At 35.4% G+C, this 17,846-nt stretch overlaps 1 protein-coding gene across 3 annotated transcripts in view; it reads right to left on the bottom strand.

The window, feature by feature from the left end:
• FAM193A (family with sequence similarity 193 member A) overlaps positions 1 to 17,846 on the bottom strand; it is a 225,216-nt gene that overhangs the window by 70,952 nt on the left and 136,418 nt on the right. For all 3 annotated transcript variants that reach the window (XM_027836378.1, XM_027836376.1, XM_027836377.1), the window contains one exon: positions 12,592 to 12,826. In XM_027836378.1, coding sequence (XP_027692179.1) covers positions 12,592 to 12,826 — 235 coding nt within the window. The remainder of the gene's footprint in view (positions 1 to 12,591; positions 12,827 to 17,846) is intronic.

Raw genomic sequence — 17,846 nt, 5'->3', positions numbered from 1 at the left:
GAACAACATCCATACTGATACATCTATGCAAATTATTCAAACCGCAGATAATACTGTCAGTGCCAAGGGAAAGATGAATCAAGAGTGTTGCAGCTTCAATTTCTTTTCTAGCTAAACTAAAGAAACCAGCTTCTAGAACTATGGTCATCCTGCTACAGTATCTAATAAGCAATAATTACATGAATAACTCAAATTAATTTAATCACTTAAGGTAAGACTTTGGCCTGTACTAGCAGTTAAATCAAACAATGCAAACTGCCCCCCTTGAAAGTAATAGGGGTTTTGATTAAGAAATGGTACCAATATAAAACTGAGAACTTCACTTTTTTAAAGCTACCTTTGTTTTCAGGAATGAACTGAAGTTAAAGAATACAAAGATAAATAACCTTAAACTATATAATCTAAACTGCATTATTTTGACTACTCTTAAAAAAAAAAGGCAAAATGAAATGCTAAGAGTATATTTACCATTCAAGCCCTTGACTAGGTAAATGGTCCTTTAGGAAACACAAACATATGGCCATAAGATCTCTGCTATATTTACTTATGGTATCTAACTAAAGTACTGACCCATTATCAAATTATTTAGAGTCTATTAAACTTAGACCATACACTCAAACCTTCCCTTCCCTCCCCCCCTTTTTTTAAAAGTAAACTGCTATCAATTTGCTATGGCAACACGGTCTAAAGTAACTTTTTTTAGTTTCTTGAAATGTTCTTCATCTCTAAAGAGCTGAGAAGGTCTAACTTTAGGTAAAAACCTCTTGAAACTGTATACCAAAGGAATTAAATTCCTGCACTGCCTAGAGGAAAGACTAGGAATATATTTCGTTTGGGCTAAGTTTTTAACAGGAGCTTTCTGTACTGACCATAGTCTCTCCATGCTGATCTTGGTTTGGTGTCTCTTCACCTGCACAGGGGCAAAAAGTCTTAATGCTTGTTCTTGAACCTCTCCAAATAGCTGGACTCCTTTGAAAGGAAGGAAAATCAGTCACAACTTCACCAAGAAAAAATGGTTGGAGGTCTAAGACTTTCCCCCCTAAAATTATAAACTATGCCCTGAACAAGAAGCCTTAAACTGAAATTTATAAAACTTACAAGATGATATACTCTTTCAAAAGTCTATCCCTTAGAAGGTAAAGGGGTCCATTCTATTTACTCAACCAGTACAAGCTAACCACAAATTCCATGTGACACCACTTTCCTTTGCCTCAGTTGTGTCAAGAAAAACCAATAAAAATTCCAACAATCTCTCTACACACTTCTACCAATGAACTGTTACATCAAACGAGGGGCTTTAAAAACAAAAACTGAGCAGAAAATTGGCCAGTAGAATGCCTCTGGATTTTAACTACTGTTTCAACACATCAGTCTGAGAGAATAAAAATCTAATTTCATACATGAGAACAGAACCTTGGATTGTCAGAGTTCTCACAGATCAACACCACGGGTTATTTCATGAGTGTTCCACTTTTTGAAGGAAAAGGAAAAAAAAAAGAGGAACATTAAGAGAAAAACTCTATAACTTAGATTTATCACTAACCTAGAAATACTACTATGATACCACGGAGGATAAGGTTTCACAGCATTAGGTTAATCTCAACACTTCTGGTAATAGCCAAAAAATATCATTTACCTATAATTGAGAATATAACAATTTCCTTTAAGCATATCGGGTTGAAAGGAAGGAGAAGGCCTGGAATAAAACCTGATTGGTCATTTCTCAACAGAAAATAGTGACACTGGAAACTATATAGACGCATACAAAATATTCAAGAAAGTAACTAAAAATCAGGTTTTAATTACTTTACTTTACCTTAAGGTAAAAATTATTCTTAACACCATTATACAAAGACCTGAAAAGAAGTGAGCTTTTATTACTACCTATAGTTAATTTTGAAAAAATGCTGCAATGACAGAGCTGATTCTATGAACATATAAAATCACAACATTCAGCACATAGTAAGTACAGTGTTGAAATGAAATGTAAGGAAATCCAAGTCATGAAAAGATAATATTTTCAATTCAACAGGTACTTGTATACCAGTTCCCTAACCATACACTCGACACTGCATGAGGGGATCAATATGTGGTCTTTTCATTTAAATATAAGTTCTTTCAATATTTCTGGTTAGAGTAGTTTAATTCTAGTAGATTATAAAGAACTTGAGTTCAAAGACCTCAACTTAGAAGGCAATGATGCCATGGAAAAAATGCAGGCTTTAATTTAAAGTAAGAAGACTTGGCTTCAAATCCTGGCTCTGCTACTTATTAGTTGAGTGACCACAGACGAATCACTTAAGCTCTAAAAGGGGGCTGAAAAAGATGACCTCTATGGTCCCTTCCAGCTTTTAAATATATTGCCTGCAGCACCAAAAAGAATGTCATACAGACTAAAGGATGTCAATATTTCTATGAAATGGTTATGGGTTGGGTTATATGACTAATAAGATCACTTTCAACTCAAAATTCTGTGGGGAAAAAAACAGTGAAAAGGATGACTGCCATTCAAGTGGTCAGGCATTTGAGATGGAAAATTACTATCTATACTTCACTCATTCAAATATTTGTTGAGTACTTACCATGTGCAAAACTCCATGCTAGGTACTGGAGGAAAAACAGTGAAGTAAAAGATATGATCCACAACCTTAAGTGACTTGTAATTTAGCAGGGAGAAAGGAGCTAAGGAAGACACACACATAGCTACAATACAAGGTAAAATGTATGAAGTGTCAGTGGAAACACTACAGATTATGAAATAAGTTATGCTAAGCGTTATCAGGGAAAGCTTTATGGTAGAGCTACCATCTGAAGGATGGCTAACATTTTAATAGGGAAAAAAAGGGGAAACAGCAATCAAGGTAGTCAGAATTACACAAGAAAAGATAGGAAAACGTACAGCATATTTAAGGAACTTCTAGTAGGTGAGTATGGTTACAGGACAGGGTAAATGGATTTTTGTGACATTAAGGTTAGAAAGATAGTATGGAGTCAAAATTATGGAAGTCCTTGAATGCCAAGTTTAGGAGACAGAAAAAGAATCAATTATAAATCATCTAATTTATGTCAGGCACTGTGCTAGGTTCCCAGGGTACAAAAATAAAAACCAAACAGTCCCTGCCCTCCAGAAACTTATATTCTCTCAGCTGATACAACATATACATAAATAAGCATACATGGAATAAATGCACAGTAATTTGGGCAAAGAGAGCTATACTACCTGGGAAGATCAGAAAAAGCTTCATGTAGAAGGTGGTACATGAACCACTGAGTTTTGACAGAGATAAAGAATGTTAAGAGGTGGAGATAAAAGAGTGCATTTCAGATATGAGGGATAGCCATTACAAAAGGAGATGCAAGACAGTCTCGTGTAAGAAAAAGAAAGAAAGACAGTTTAGTTGAACACAGAGTGTGAGAAAGGGAGTAATATCAACCAGGTTGGAAAGTTAGGTTGGGATCAGGTTGTGAATAACTTTAAACGCCAAAGAAGAATTTATATTTTACCCTAGAGGCAATAATGGGGAGTCACTAGTGGTCTGATAGGGTCAGACCTGCTCTCTAAGAATATTAATTTTAAGGCATCTAGATGACATCAAACTCTCTATGTACAAGACGGAACTAACATTCTTCTCTCTCAAAACTTCCCTAACTTTATTTCTCTTGAAATAGAACATTACCATCCCAGTCACTAGAATAAACTAAAGAGTAACCAGGACAGTGAATAGCCTTAAGACCATTCCATATGAGGAATGGAAAAAATAGAGATGTTTATGGGGGAGAAAAGAAAACTTGAAGGGGACATGGTAGCTGTCTCCAAATATCTGAAGGGCTGTCAAGTGGAAGATAAATTACAATTTGCTCTGCTTAGTCCTTGAGCAATTAGTAATGGGCAGAAGTTGCAAAGAAGCAATAAAGACTTAATATAAGGGAAGCCTCCTAATAATTAGTTATCCACCAGCTCAGTGGACTTTCTCAGGATTTGCAGAGTTCCCTTCCACTAGTGAGTCAAACACAGGCAGGATAAGTGCTTGTTCAATATTCTCTGGCAGGCATAGGTTGGAATATATATATACATATATTTATATATATTTATACTTATAAATATATATAGCCACTAACATTTTTCCAAATTTGAGATTCTGTCACTTTTGACTCTTCCCTCTCTCACCTTTCATATAAAGTCAGATCTTATCAATTCTATCTGTGTAGTATCTTTTCCATCCTTCCTCTCCCCAATGCCAACTCTGACAGCAATCATGCACCTAGATTATTCTATTGAGAGGATAGTCAGCCCATTTATTTCCCTATCTGGAGCTCTTTCAGCTCTATGCTCTGTCCAAACTTTGTCTATGAGGTTGCTCAATCCAGGAATATGGATTCCTTCCAAACTCCCTTCCCTTCCTTCAAAATCCTAAACTTACCATTAAAGTCTCTCGCACTATCAAATGGTTCTACACCAGAGAAAGTGGTTTTCTCAGGAGAAAGGACATTAAAGAAGACACTTAACCATCTGCTTTGCCACTGCATCCTACGGACCATTAGACCTTTCAATCTATTTTACAGCTGAAAACTCCTATATGTGTTGGTTTCTCCATCAGAATGTGAGTTCCTTAAGAGCAGGAACTGTTTCCACTTTTCTATTTGTATCCCCAATGCTTAGCATACGTTAAGAGCTTAACACATGCTATTCATTCATTCACTCATTCTTTGAATGCCAACTTCCTTATGAAGTCTGCCCTATGAGATGATCTCTTCCATCATCAAATGTCTTTTGGCACTAGGCCTTCAAACTTATTATTTTCCTATTTGACCAACTATTTATGTATGATTTCTTTTGTTTTATTAGACTATAACTTCCAGAGAACAAATCTCTGCAATATCTATCTTTGTTAACTATAGCACCTACCCCAATAGGTGTTCCATAACATAAGTACTTAATAAATGTTTGTGGAAAGAATATAGAGCCTGACAACTTGAACCTAAACAACCTAGAGTATTTTCTGTTGTAAGCACTAATCTATTTAGAAAAAGAAAACAAAAAACCACTAATGCTGTAAAGCTTAATCACTTAGCAAATCATTACAGACATACCATAGTTAAATAAAAATGCACTATCATTTCAGACTAAGAAATAGGTAGCCAATTTCTGAACATATTTTTTAAAATGTAATTTTATTACTGTCAAGTAGAAATACTAACTGGAACTAGACTAGCCAAATATTTACACAGTAATAGTCTTTAAGGGCATCTACTTTAACAATACAGAAACATGACGTACAATGAGTATGTCAATTATAAATAAATGGATACTTCTAAATTACTTTTTCAATGCTTGAAAAATAGTTGGTTCTCTTAAGAAGCTTAAATAAATCCTTCCTCCAAAGTTTTTTTTTTTACACAATCAAAAATTCAAATGAGATCATGAAAACACTGAGGAAAAGAATATGTGAATATAATAGAGTTTGCTGGCTTAGCAAACATTTTCTTCTATGTAATTTAAGTTTACTTCTTTCTAAGCCATCATAAATTTCAAAATACTGGGGTTGGAATGAATCAAGTATTCTTCTATGAAATAACTTTCCTTAATACTTAAACTTTCCCCAGTAACTAATAGCTTTAAACTTATCTTGGCTACTTATTAAATGCATTAGTAAGTGTGTTAATATTCTGAAGAAAACACATACACACAAACACAATCAAATCTTTGTAGAACTGATTCTGATGTAAATTATGACATAGGGAGTTGATTAGCGTGGAAGAGTTACACATCGGAGCAAGTAGCTGCACCTTGCTTGATTCTTCTGAGGTTCAAGTACAGTACTCTTTCCATTAGATGACTAACATCTCCTTGATTTGAAATAGAAAATAAAAAATACACTTCTGGCCCTTGAAGACTGTGCAATGTAACTGAAGAGCTGTCAGACATGATAATACTTACAAATTAATATCTATATAAGCTCTAATCAATATAATATAAATTAGGAACATAGAGACAACGGAGTAAAGAAATGATTGACTAAAGAAATTTAAAAAGTAAACTTGAGCCTGATGTAAGGAAAAGCTTCCTTTTAGAGCTACCCACAATCAGAATAGGCTACCACCTCAGGTAAATCTCCTTCACTTCAAACAAAGGCTGAGTGCCTAAACTGCCAGGCCCTGCCTTCTACCCACAAACATGCCCAGGTCTCTCATGTCCTGCAAACAAGAAAACCAAAAACCTTCCCTTGATCTTTTCCCCAACTCAAACTACTGTCTTTTCTCTCCTAGGCTTCATTGCTAAACTGCTACAAAGAATAATCTGTACTTGCTGTTTCAACTTTCTTATTACTCTTCAGTTCTCACTACCCTAGTTACTAAACTACTTCTGCAAAGTCATCAATGATATCTAAATTGCCAAATCATCTAGAGGTCTCTTCCCATTTTTTATCTCCCTTAACATTTTTGCAGCCTTTTACACTGCTGACCATATTCTCTCTGTCCTGGTGCTCTTTCTGCCTGAGGTGTCTGTGACCCAGATCAAAGGATCACAAGGGCAGTGGTGAAAAGACTTTTGTAAAGCTCACCTAGTGAGCTGCTGGGTAGCACAGTGGGTAGAGTGCTGGACTTGGAGTTCGGAGGATGAGTGTTTGAATATTGCTTCTGGCATTTCCTGGCTGTGTGATCCTAAGCAAGTCATGCAACTTCTCTCTACCCCAGCTTCCTCCTCTGCCAAATGGAGTTAACAGGCTCCATCTCACAGGGCTGTTAGGAGGATCTGAAGAGATATGATTTGCATAGTGCACTGTAAATATTAGGGTGCTGTATAGATGCCAGTTATAGCAGGCAACTAGATAGTGGACTTGGGAGTCAGGAAAAACCGAATTCAAATCCTGAATTAAGATACTACCTGTGGGATCCTGGGCAAGTTCATTTAACTACTCTCAACCTCAGTTTTCCCATCTATAAAATGAAGATAGTAATAGCACCAACCTCACAGAATTGTGAAGGTCAAACGAAACAATGTATAGGAAGTGCTTTGCAAACTTTAGCTATCTAAGCTAACTCCCTCATTTCATAGATGAGGAATCTGAGGCCCAAAGCTGGAAACTGATTTGCCCAATGTCACACATGTGACAGTGGCAGAACTGACATTCAAATCCAGGTACTCTGACTAAATGTAGCAACATTTTCTAATGTACCATAGGGCCTGCTTCATATGCTACATTTCTAACCACTCCACTCAGTCTCTTTTCCTGGTTTATCTTTCTCCTCACATCTAGAAAATACAGATATTCCCCCCAAGCCTCTGTAATTGAGCCTATTCTCTTTCTTGGGGACTTTTTATAGGGTGGGTAGGTGTTTATATACACCCCCGTATACACACACACACACACACACACACACACACACACACACACACACCCCACCCCACCCCCCCACCTCCACCTCTGCTTTACCCTCTGGCATTTCTAATTGCCTATTAAACACTTATACCCAAATTTTTTACCAGCCCCTACATTCAAATGCCCAAAATTGAATTTATCATCTTCTTCCACAAATTAGTTGCTCCTTTCACCTTTTACATTATAAAACTACTGTCATCAACATCTTCCCAGTTACTCAGGCTTGAAACATTGGAGTCATATTTGACTTTTGTCTCTTTTTCAGCTCCCACTTGCAGTTAAGTTGCTGCCTTCCTAATGAAGCATTTCCAGATTGCCCATTTCTCTAATCAAAGTAATTTTCCTGTACTTATATTTTCTCAGTCTACTTTAGAGAAGTAAGGAAGAGTGCATGATGGCAGTACTGGAGAAGGATCTGGTTCATGAGTCAGAAAGATCTGAGCTGAGTTCTACCCCTGGCAAATACTGGCTATGTAGCCCTGGGAAAGCCACTACCTTCTCAATACCCCAGGTTAAGCTTTAACAGTAGGATGTAAAGCATATATAGATCTACATGGTCAGAGGGAAGTATTGTCTCCCATACTCCCTGTCAAAAAAGGTGTGCTTCAAATACTTTTCATATACTATCTATTGGATTACAAGCTCTATAACAAAGAGATTATAGAGTTGTTAATTTTTCATTCTTCATAATCTCCTATACTTAAAGGCTTACTGAACGGAATTGAAGTTGATGAAATTATTTGGGAACGTTTTATCACAAAATAAGTTTAAAGAAGGAAGGAGAAGTGAAATTAATGTTGTCAGATACAATTGTGGGAGACACAGGTGTGTGTAAATTGTGAGGTAATTAATTGTATTTCATTCTCGGAGACAGGCTTTGAGGTGATTTCTTAAAGATGAACGAAGGTGCTAAAGTGAAATGAGTAGAACCAGGAGAACATACTGTATACAGTAACAATACTGTAAGATGATCAACTGTGGATGATTTGGCTATTCTCAGCAATACAACGATCCAAGGCAACTGAAAGACTTATTAAGTATGAAAAATGTTATCTATCCCCAGAGAAAGAACTGATGGAATCTGAAAACAGATCAAAGCATATTTTTTTACTTTCTTTATTTTTCCTGGGTTTTTATGTTGGTCTATGTTTTCTTTTACAACATAACTAATATGGAAATATGTTTTGCATGACTACATATGTATAACCTATTATCAAATTGCTTGCCTTCTCAATGAGGAGGGTGAGGAATGAGGGAGAGAATTTGGAACTCAATTTCAAAAACAAATGCTGAAAACTGTTTTCACATGTAATTGGGGTAAAATAAAATACATTTTAAAAAGTTTTTTTTAAAAAAAACAAACGAAGGTGCTAAATTAGTACTAGACATTGAGATGTAAATTCAATACAATAACAAAGCCATTTTATGCATTCAGGAGAATGATAATATAAAAAATTTTAATAACTGTATGTCAATGTAATTAGTTTCCCTTGTAATCCTATGTATTTTATTTTATTCATTTAAAAACAAAATTCTGAGGAATCCATCAGAATATTAAAGGGGTCCATGATACAAAAAAAGGTTACAAACACCCCCAATGAAGACAAAGATTAATTTCTTATGTATTAATTTCTTCATTTTCTAATGTAGAAAAAGCTTAAATTTTCAGGTAGGATATTCATAGTATCAGAGACTGAGAGTCAGAAGGACATCAAAAAGCCATCTAGGGAAATTTTCTCAAAGCAATCAAGACATCAGAGGATACTGAAGCTAACTTAGATATTTTCAAGTTGACTTTTAACAGATGAAATTAAACATCAGAAGGAATAAAAAACAACCCATTTATCCATATCATGGGGTTTGTTTCTGAACAACTGTACAGTTAGAAATAAATTCCCTGGTGTGAGTACAGGAAGTTAAAAGTCCAACCTCTATTTAGTGAATTAGCAAAAGAAAAGAAGTACTTAGAACTCGTTATCAATAAAATACTAGTGTAGTATTTTCCCCAGCTCCAACACTATCTCTCTCAATACCTATACAGATGTTGCCGGTTCAGGTAAGCAGTTTGACAGTTTAGGCATATAGGATATTTTAAGTACAAGAGAGTGAAAGGAAATGAAGAAAACTGCTACTGGGTGGCAAGAAGGAAGATCTGTGAAAGGCTCAATTTCAACTCAGTTCGGTTGCTCTGACTTACCTCTTACAATGCAATACAATAAATTTAAATATTTAAATTTTAAATTAAAATTAAATTTAAATTTCCTATCTCCCAAAGGCACCCTAAGAATTCACAATCCCATTACTTGATTCATGTCATTCTATTTCAAGAGGAATAGGAAGTGCCTTTGAGTTGAATTTTAAAATAATTCTGTAAGTGTTGAGGGTAGGGCTTGTTTGAGAGCGGGCTAACAGTTCAATGTAGGTTGAATATAGAGTACATGGAAGGAGAATATTGGATATAGATATTGGAATATAAAGGAAGAATGGTACCAAATTGTGAAGGAATTGGATGCCATACAAAAGAGTTTTACCTTCTCTTGAAAGTGAATAAGAAAGGACTCAACAAAAGATCTTTGAATAGAAAAAGGCCATGAAAAAGATTATTTTATCAGTGTCGTGAGGTACAAACTGGGGAGAGATAAGAGAGGAAAAGAAAATACCGAGAAGAAGGTTATAGCAAGAGTTTATGCATCTAGCAATAAGGGGCTAGACTCAGGTGGCAATGGTGGAAATAAATACAGATCTATGAAATATTTCTGAGGTTGAAATAAAAGTAGTAAGTGATTGGCTATGAAAGGTGGGGGGAAAGGGAGGAGTCAAATATAACTTTTAAGGTTTCAAATGTGTGACTAGATGAATAGTGGTAACACTAACAAAAAGGCAGGTCAAGAAAATGAGCAGGTTTTGGGGTAAAAATAATAAATTTGGTTTGAGGAATGTTGAGTTGGAAGGTGGGACACACAGGCAGAAGTGTCTGCTTCATCAGATCATACGTTATAACAACACAAGTACTATTATGATCTGAGATTGAGAAATATTTTCCTACCTATGAATAGACAAAGAGAAATATTTAGCCACATGTGTATAATTTATAAACTGCTGTCATTTATCCTCTAATCATGTGATAGAATCATGATTCTTAGAGGTCTCTAACCATCTCTTCTTAAAGGTGATGAGAGAACCAGAGAGGATAAGTGACTTGTTCCAGGGCATAGAATAAGGTGGTATCACTGCCACAGTAATGCAATTTTATCTGTATCAGAAGAGTAATGAAAAAGTTTTTGCTGTTAGGGGGTTTATTAATTATATTTCTCTGGGGAGAAATATCTTTGAATTCAACTAATAAAAATAAAAATGGCTTTTTTCTCTTTCATGCTCTATGTCTCTAAGGACTCCTCTGATAAATATGGATTTCTCAGACAGGCAGGACATTTTGAGGGGAGGTAAGTGACATGAAGGCAACTGAAATGACAAAATAAAACCATGACACCAACTCTACCCTTTGCAGGTTAACTGCTGGCTGTGATCATGAACATACTTCAATACCACAGAGTCTGGAAAATTGTAAAGATTAAGAATTTTATATAATATTTATTTAATCTCTCAATGGTATGACAACTATCATAGACATACTTAAATATAGATTTATTTGTTTTTATGAGATAATTATGTTTCAGGCAATTGCACAAGTTTTTGTTTTTTTTTTAAAACCCTTTGGCAACAAACTATAAAAACCTCTTAGAGTAAGTATTTTAAGAAGTTCAAGGAAATTATTAGTTATCTGATATAAAATACTTTAAAATAAGTGTTCATCAAACTTAGTTACTCCTGCTTGTAAGGAGAAAGAGCTAATAAATGTTAACTTAGTAAAACTACATAAATTCTATGTTAAAATTGCCAAAAATTTTTGTTCATGTTTCTGAAATAAAATACTTTCAAACTAAGTTGAAATTCACTTTATTAATCAACACTCTTCCCTTATTAATATCAGGGGTGGTTGTTTGAGATAGGGGCATGAGAAAAACAAAGGGTGAGGATAAGGCTAAATATAATATAGCCATTCATCTCCATCCCTGGACTCAGTCCAGCTTCCTGCACCACGACAACTTAACTGCCACCAAAGAGCAGAGATGGTTAAGTCAAGGTAGGGACTCTCCCAAGATCTTCGCAGGTTTTATATAAAATTTAGAGTTGGTCAGATTGTGCTCAGAGTACATATTTACGTCTGGAAGGACTTTAAAGATTATGTAGTCCAATCCCTTCATTTTATAGGTGAGGAAACTAATGCCCAGAGACATTAAGTGACTTGCATAACACATCATGCAGGTAGTAAGTAACAAAGTCAGGATTATGAGGTTGGTGACCTCTGCCTTGGAACACTTTTCCAACCAGTGCCATGAAACTTTAGAGGCAATCTTCAAAGCATAACGTGTGTGTATGTTGTCAATTTTTGATTGGGGGAAAGCTGAGACAGAAGTAGTTGGTGTAAAAAGCCAGAAAAACAAGAAGGAAGGTTGAGTACAGGGTACTTAAAGATGTTAACACTATAGGTACAAGGGGACTACTAAGGGGCAGATATCCAGGTCTATTCCCTATTTTGTCCTGGCAAATTCATACATATGACTGTACTGCCTTTAAAATTTCAGATTGGTTAAAATATGGCTTTCAAACAAAGAAATACTTATTTTGACCAAATTTGATAGAAGAATAAGTGTTCCATTTTCTTATTTTAATAAACTAGATTTTCAATTTATAAGCCTTTAATCAGAGAAACGTCTGTGTCTTCCAATTAAGTGGTAACCAATATGATGACCAATCCCAAATAAATTTCGTCCTTATTTCATACAACTATCATGCTTTAACTACGTGTCTTAAGACTCATCTGGCAACCAAAACTCCACTTCTATCAAATGTTACCTGAACACTCACCCTTGATCTCTTCTATCAAGCAAATTTCAGAAGGAATACTAAAATTCAAAGAAAAAAACAAAACAGGATTGGGGATGGGGACTCACAACACTAGCCAAAATGAATATACACTCTTACTTATCTGAAAGAAACTAGTTTAAGTATTGTGCATGAATGTGCACATAAAATAGATTTTTTCTCCCTATCAAGTTTGAAAGTAGCAAGGAACTGCTGCTGCAAGAAAATATGAAAAACATCCAAAGTTGTTTTTTTAATTACTAATCAATTTTTTCAATCTTACCAGAGTGACAAGGAAAGAGCTGATTGTGCGTGCTGCCTGACAGAGTGCACTATATTCCTCGAGAAGAAGTGAGACGAATTGGTGTGCCTGTGGTGGGCCTTGTATTGTTGATGTTGCTTTAACTTTAGATCCCAGAGATAAATGTCTGAGGAGTCGAACTTTCATTTCCAGCACATATTCTCTTGCTTGTTGTTCCAGTCGCTGGTATAGCTGATAGGGATCTCTTTCACAAAGCCTAAATATATATAAAAAACTGTAATTAACTAATTAATGTGATTAAACTTAGCTAACAACCAAAATAGTATAATCTACCGCTTTTCCCAACTGTTTAATTAATGATCATATTTACCTTTAAGATTTATGTATTTTTTAAACAATAACTCACATTAAATAGTTCTTACAAAATGTTTTCCTCACAATAAACACATGAGGAAGGTAGAAGAATAAGATATTATTGTTCCCTTTATACAAATAAGGAAATATCCAGGGGTAATAAATGTCAAACTTGAATGCAGGTCCACCAACTCTAATTCAATATACTAGGTATGCCACATTCTGGAACTTACCAGGGTTATCGACATTTATAAGATGTTTAAAGTAAAGCATATCCTCATGCAGGAGATCTATCAACTTTAAAGCAGACTGTTGTACAGAATTTAAGCATCAAAATAGTTAATAACAAACTGAGATTATACCAATTTTTCACACTGAATACTTAGGACACACTTAGACAAAGCAGAACATAATCTGTAAAAGGTTAGCGGGAAAAGAGAGGGAGGAAGGGAAATGAATAAGTATTTATAGAGCACATGTGCTGAACATTACGCTAAGTGCTTTTACAAATATTACCTCATGTGACTGCCATAACAACCCTGAGAGGTAGGCACTATTATTATCCCCATTTCATAGATGTAGAAACTGAGAGAAATAGAAGTTAAGTGACTTGCCTAGGATCACAAGGCAAATGTGAGGCCAGATTTAAACTCAAGTCTTCTGACTATAGGCCTAGTGTTCTATCTACTAAGAACCTAATTAAGTGAGCACTTCAGGAAAGCAGGAGCCTAATACCTTTTCAGTTAGCCCATTCCCTTTTGAATAAGTTTTGCTTTATATTAAGTATGTATTTGCCTCTTTGCACTTCATACAATCAATTATAGTCAAGTAATGATGTTATGGCCCTTTGAAAATGTCTCGTTATGAAAGAGAAGGAACGAATGACTGAAAAAGCACAAATTATGTACCTTGCACTATCTACTATGAAAAGAGAAAAGCAAAGATAGCCCCTGTCCTCATGGAGCTTACATTCTAATAGTAAAGAAAACACAGGGGAGTAGAATATATGGATCTAGAAAGTCATAGGGAAAGTATAAGATGAAGAAGATGAATCACAGAATCTGAGCTAGAAAAGACTTTAGAGGCCATCTAGTCTAAATAATACCATATATTCTTGCCACAACATACTCAAGTGGTCCAAATCCTGTCTTTTTCTGTTATTCTTTTTTTGGTTAGGAGTGGGGGATGGGGGAGTGGAGAAAGACTCGATCTTTTCATAACCTATCTCTTTCTACTTCTCCAGTCTTTTTTACATTTTACTCCCTTTCAGGTACTCTACAATCTAGCTTGTAGCTCCTCAAACATAACATTCCATTTGACATTTCTCTGCTTTAGTGTTGGCTGTCTCCCTACCCCTTCATAAACTCCCATGCCTAGATTGCTTTCTCTCTTACCTCCAGCCCTTAGTTTCTCTGATTTCCTTCAACTCTCAATTCAAAGACCACTTTCTACAAGGAGCCTTCTAGCTGCTAATGCTTCTCTTTTCATAATACCTGCAATCTACTTTTGTATGTACATAGTTATTTACATGTTGCCTCCCTCATTAGAATGTATTTTCCTTAAGGTCAGAGACTATTTTTTTAAACTTTCTTTGTATCCCCAATACTTAGCTTAGCTCCTGGTACACAATAAATGCTTAATAAATGCTCATTAACTTCTCTGGTAACAAAGAAAATACAGTTAAGCAAAATCTATGGACATAGTACCTGCATCTGACAGTGTATGTAACATTTCTAACCACAACCCTCCAGATGTCTACACTGAAAGGAGAAATACTGACTCTAACAAAGCCCCATAAGCATAGCATAAAAAAAATAAAAAGGGGGTGTAGGGGGTGGGGAAGGCAGTTCTCAAGCATGTAGCAAAATAACAACATACATGTCCTTCACTTGATTCTCACTCCAAAGTCTCATATTTGCAAGGTGGTGACTCTAGGATGTCAAATGTAATACTATCTTAAGTTCATGGTAGTTCTTAGAAAGTCACAAAGCCTTCAAGTACGAGCAAAAATCGACCTGCCTAGTTAGTGTGGAAAGGCACAACACCAAACGGTTAGCTACCAGGTGACAAACGGTTAAGCCACAGAAAATTGTGAAATTTCCAACTAAAACATGAAGAAATTGTGATTTCAGTGAACAGACAGAGAATCCAGGGAGTGGATTTTCTGAAAGTATATTCAAATACTTAAGTATGCATGTATGTGTAATGCCAAATGGTTTTCATTTTCTAGTATTATACTTTATTAGAAGTATCTCTAATCCCTTTATCCCTCAGTCTGTTCTCAAACTGACAGGAATGCTGACTTCTGACAGAGTTAAGTGACTTTCCCAGGATCACATGGCTTTTAAGTGTTTGAGGTTAGATTTGAACTTAGGAAGATGAGTGGTTTTGACTTCAGGTCTGGTGCTCTATCCACTGTGCCACCTAGCTATCTTTTTTCTCTCTATATTATCTCTTTTGGTGACCTTTCCAGCTTACGTGGCATTATTTCTATGCAGATAACTCCGAGATCTTGATGTCCAGACCCAGTCCCATCACTAAATTTCCACTGGCTAATTCAAAGTGCATCTTTCACAGGAATTTTAAATGAACTATGTTCAAAACAATTCAGTATTTTCTTCCAAAAACCTTTTCCTCTGCCAAAATCCCCTATTTCTATTCAGGACACTATGAACCTTACAATTTCCTACATTCAGAACATGAATATTGTCTCCAATTCTTCATTCACTCTTATGTCCCATAACCAATTAGTCATGCAATCTTGTCATCTCTACCTCTACAATACCTCTCCCATTTGTTCCCTTATCACTATTCAAACAGCTACAATCTTAATTTAGGTATTCATCACCTGTTGCCTCATAAATGGTCTCTGTACGTCAAGTTTCTCTCCTTTTTAAATCTAACCCCTACAGAACTGCCAAAGTGATTTTCCTTAAGCACAGACTAGAACAAGTTATCCCCTTATTCAGTGAACTCTAGTAACCCTCTAATCACCTATAGAATAAAATATAAACTCTTCTGTTTATCTTCATTCTAGAGCCCAAGTTGGTAGACTTCTGGTTTCTTCCATGGGAAGCCTTTCCTAGTCTTCTCAGCCGTCAGTGACTTCTCAGAGATTAGCTTTCCTTTACTTTGCATGTATCATATATTTGCTTAGTTATTTGCATGTCCCTATTCCTAATGATAATAATAATCTGCAATATTATTTATCAAAGATTCTATTACCTAATATTATTTCTGCCTCTATGTTATTATCTATTTTAATAAAAACTATTCATCATGCTAGGTTGCATACTGGATAAAAGTAGTGAACTTGGATTTGTTAAGACCGGAGTTCAAATCCTGCCTCAGATCCTTACTAGGTTTTTGACCTTGACCAAGTCATTTGGCTTGCAGGCAAAATGCGGATAATAATAATATCTACCTCTCAGAATTGTGAAGATAAAACAAGATATTTGTAAAATGCTTTGCAGACCTTCAAGCACTATATACTTACTAATTTATTGTTGTCGCCATTATTATCACCAACACAAAAAGAGATGCTGCATTAGAAAAGTATGAAGCTACAGTTGCCATTTCATAAATGTATTTTCTTCAAATAGAAGTTCACAAGATCCTTCTCATAAGGAACAAAATGTTCCTGTTGTAGATTATTGCTAATTGTTCGCCCTTCATGTGCTGATCAAAAGCTGATATATATCAAGTTCTTGGACCAAAGAGGAAGACAATATGCACTAATTAGAAAACCACCTACAGATTTAGTCCAACCATTTTCAGTACCTAAATGAGAATTCCCTCTACAACATTCTAACAAGTGGTCGTCCAGGCTTTTAATCAAGAGATGAAATGAAATGAAACTCGCTTCCAAAAAAGCCCAATTCCACTTTTTAATAGTTGTAATACTTGGCAAGTTTTTCTTACTTCTAGTCTAAATTTCCCTCTTTGCCACTTCTAACAACTGCTCTTAGTTCTGTCCTATCAAGATAAGCAGAAAACACCTAATAGTACTTCAAGACAGCTATCATGCTTCACTTTTCTCGCTACAAAACTTTTTTTTCTCTTCTAAACTACAATTTGTGCCATATGAAGACTGAATGAAGGAACTATAATTGTTCAGAAGAGAAAAAAATTTTGGAGGGAGACAGGTGAGGCATGATAGCTATCTTTACCTCTTTTTCTCCTAGTTGCCTAACTCTAGACATAACAACAAAACAATAAAAATGGTAGTTTTTAAGAAGATAAGAAGTGAAAGATGATAACAGCAGCTCACATTTATACAAAACTTGTAGTTTTGCAAATCATTTATAATAACTCAATTGTTAAGAGTTCCTTACCTTCCAGCTTGTCTCCCAAAAAAGTGTTTGCTCAGAATGAATGCAAATTCAAAATAGTCATACCTATTCAAAATTCAGTCTACCTGTATATGTACTTACACGTGTAAAAGGCCACATGTGGATATTTTTGGTTTAAACAAAACAAAACTCTGCATATGTATACCTTTAGTTGGGTTTGTCTCTAAGACTTTTGGCATAGCACTGAAACTTTTTCAAAATAATAAATATCCAATACTAATACAAGTACAGAGCACTTATTACATGTAAGACACTGTATAAAATGGACTATTAATAATAAATGCCCAACAAGAACGGAGTGTACATGTACAAAAATATTTATGGCAGGTCTTTTTGTGGTGGCCAAGAATTGGAAATTGAGGGGATACCCATCAATTGGGGAATGGCTGAACAAGTTGTGGTAGACGAATGTAATAGAATACTACTGTGCTATATAAAATGATGAGCAAGCAGACCTCAGAAAAACCTGAAAAGACTTACATGAACTAATGCTGAGCAAAGTGAGCAGAACCAGGAGAACATTGTACAAAGTAAAAGCCACACTGTGCGACGACTAACTTTCATAGACTT

Source organism: Vombatus ursinus, unplaced genomic scaffold (assembly GCF_900497805.2).
Source record: "Vombatus ursinus unplaced genomic scaffold, bare-nosed wombat genome assembly UNPS02014818.1, whole genome shotgun sequence".
Classification (NCBI taxonomy): domain Eukaryota; kingdom Metazoa; phylum Chordata; class Mammalia; order Diprotodontia; family Vombatidae; genus Vombatus; species Vombatus ursinus.
Note: the sequence above shows the minus strand (reverse complement) of the source record. Positions and strands in the feature narration are given on the sequence as shown.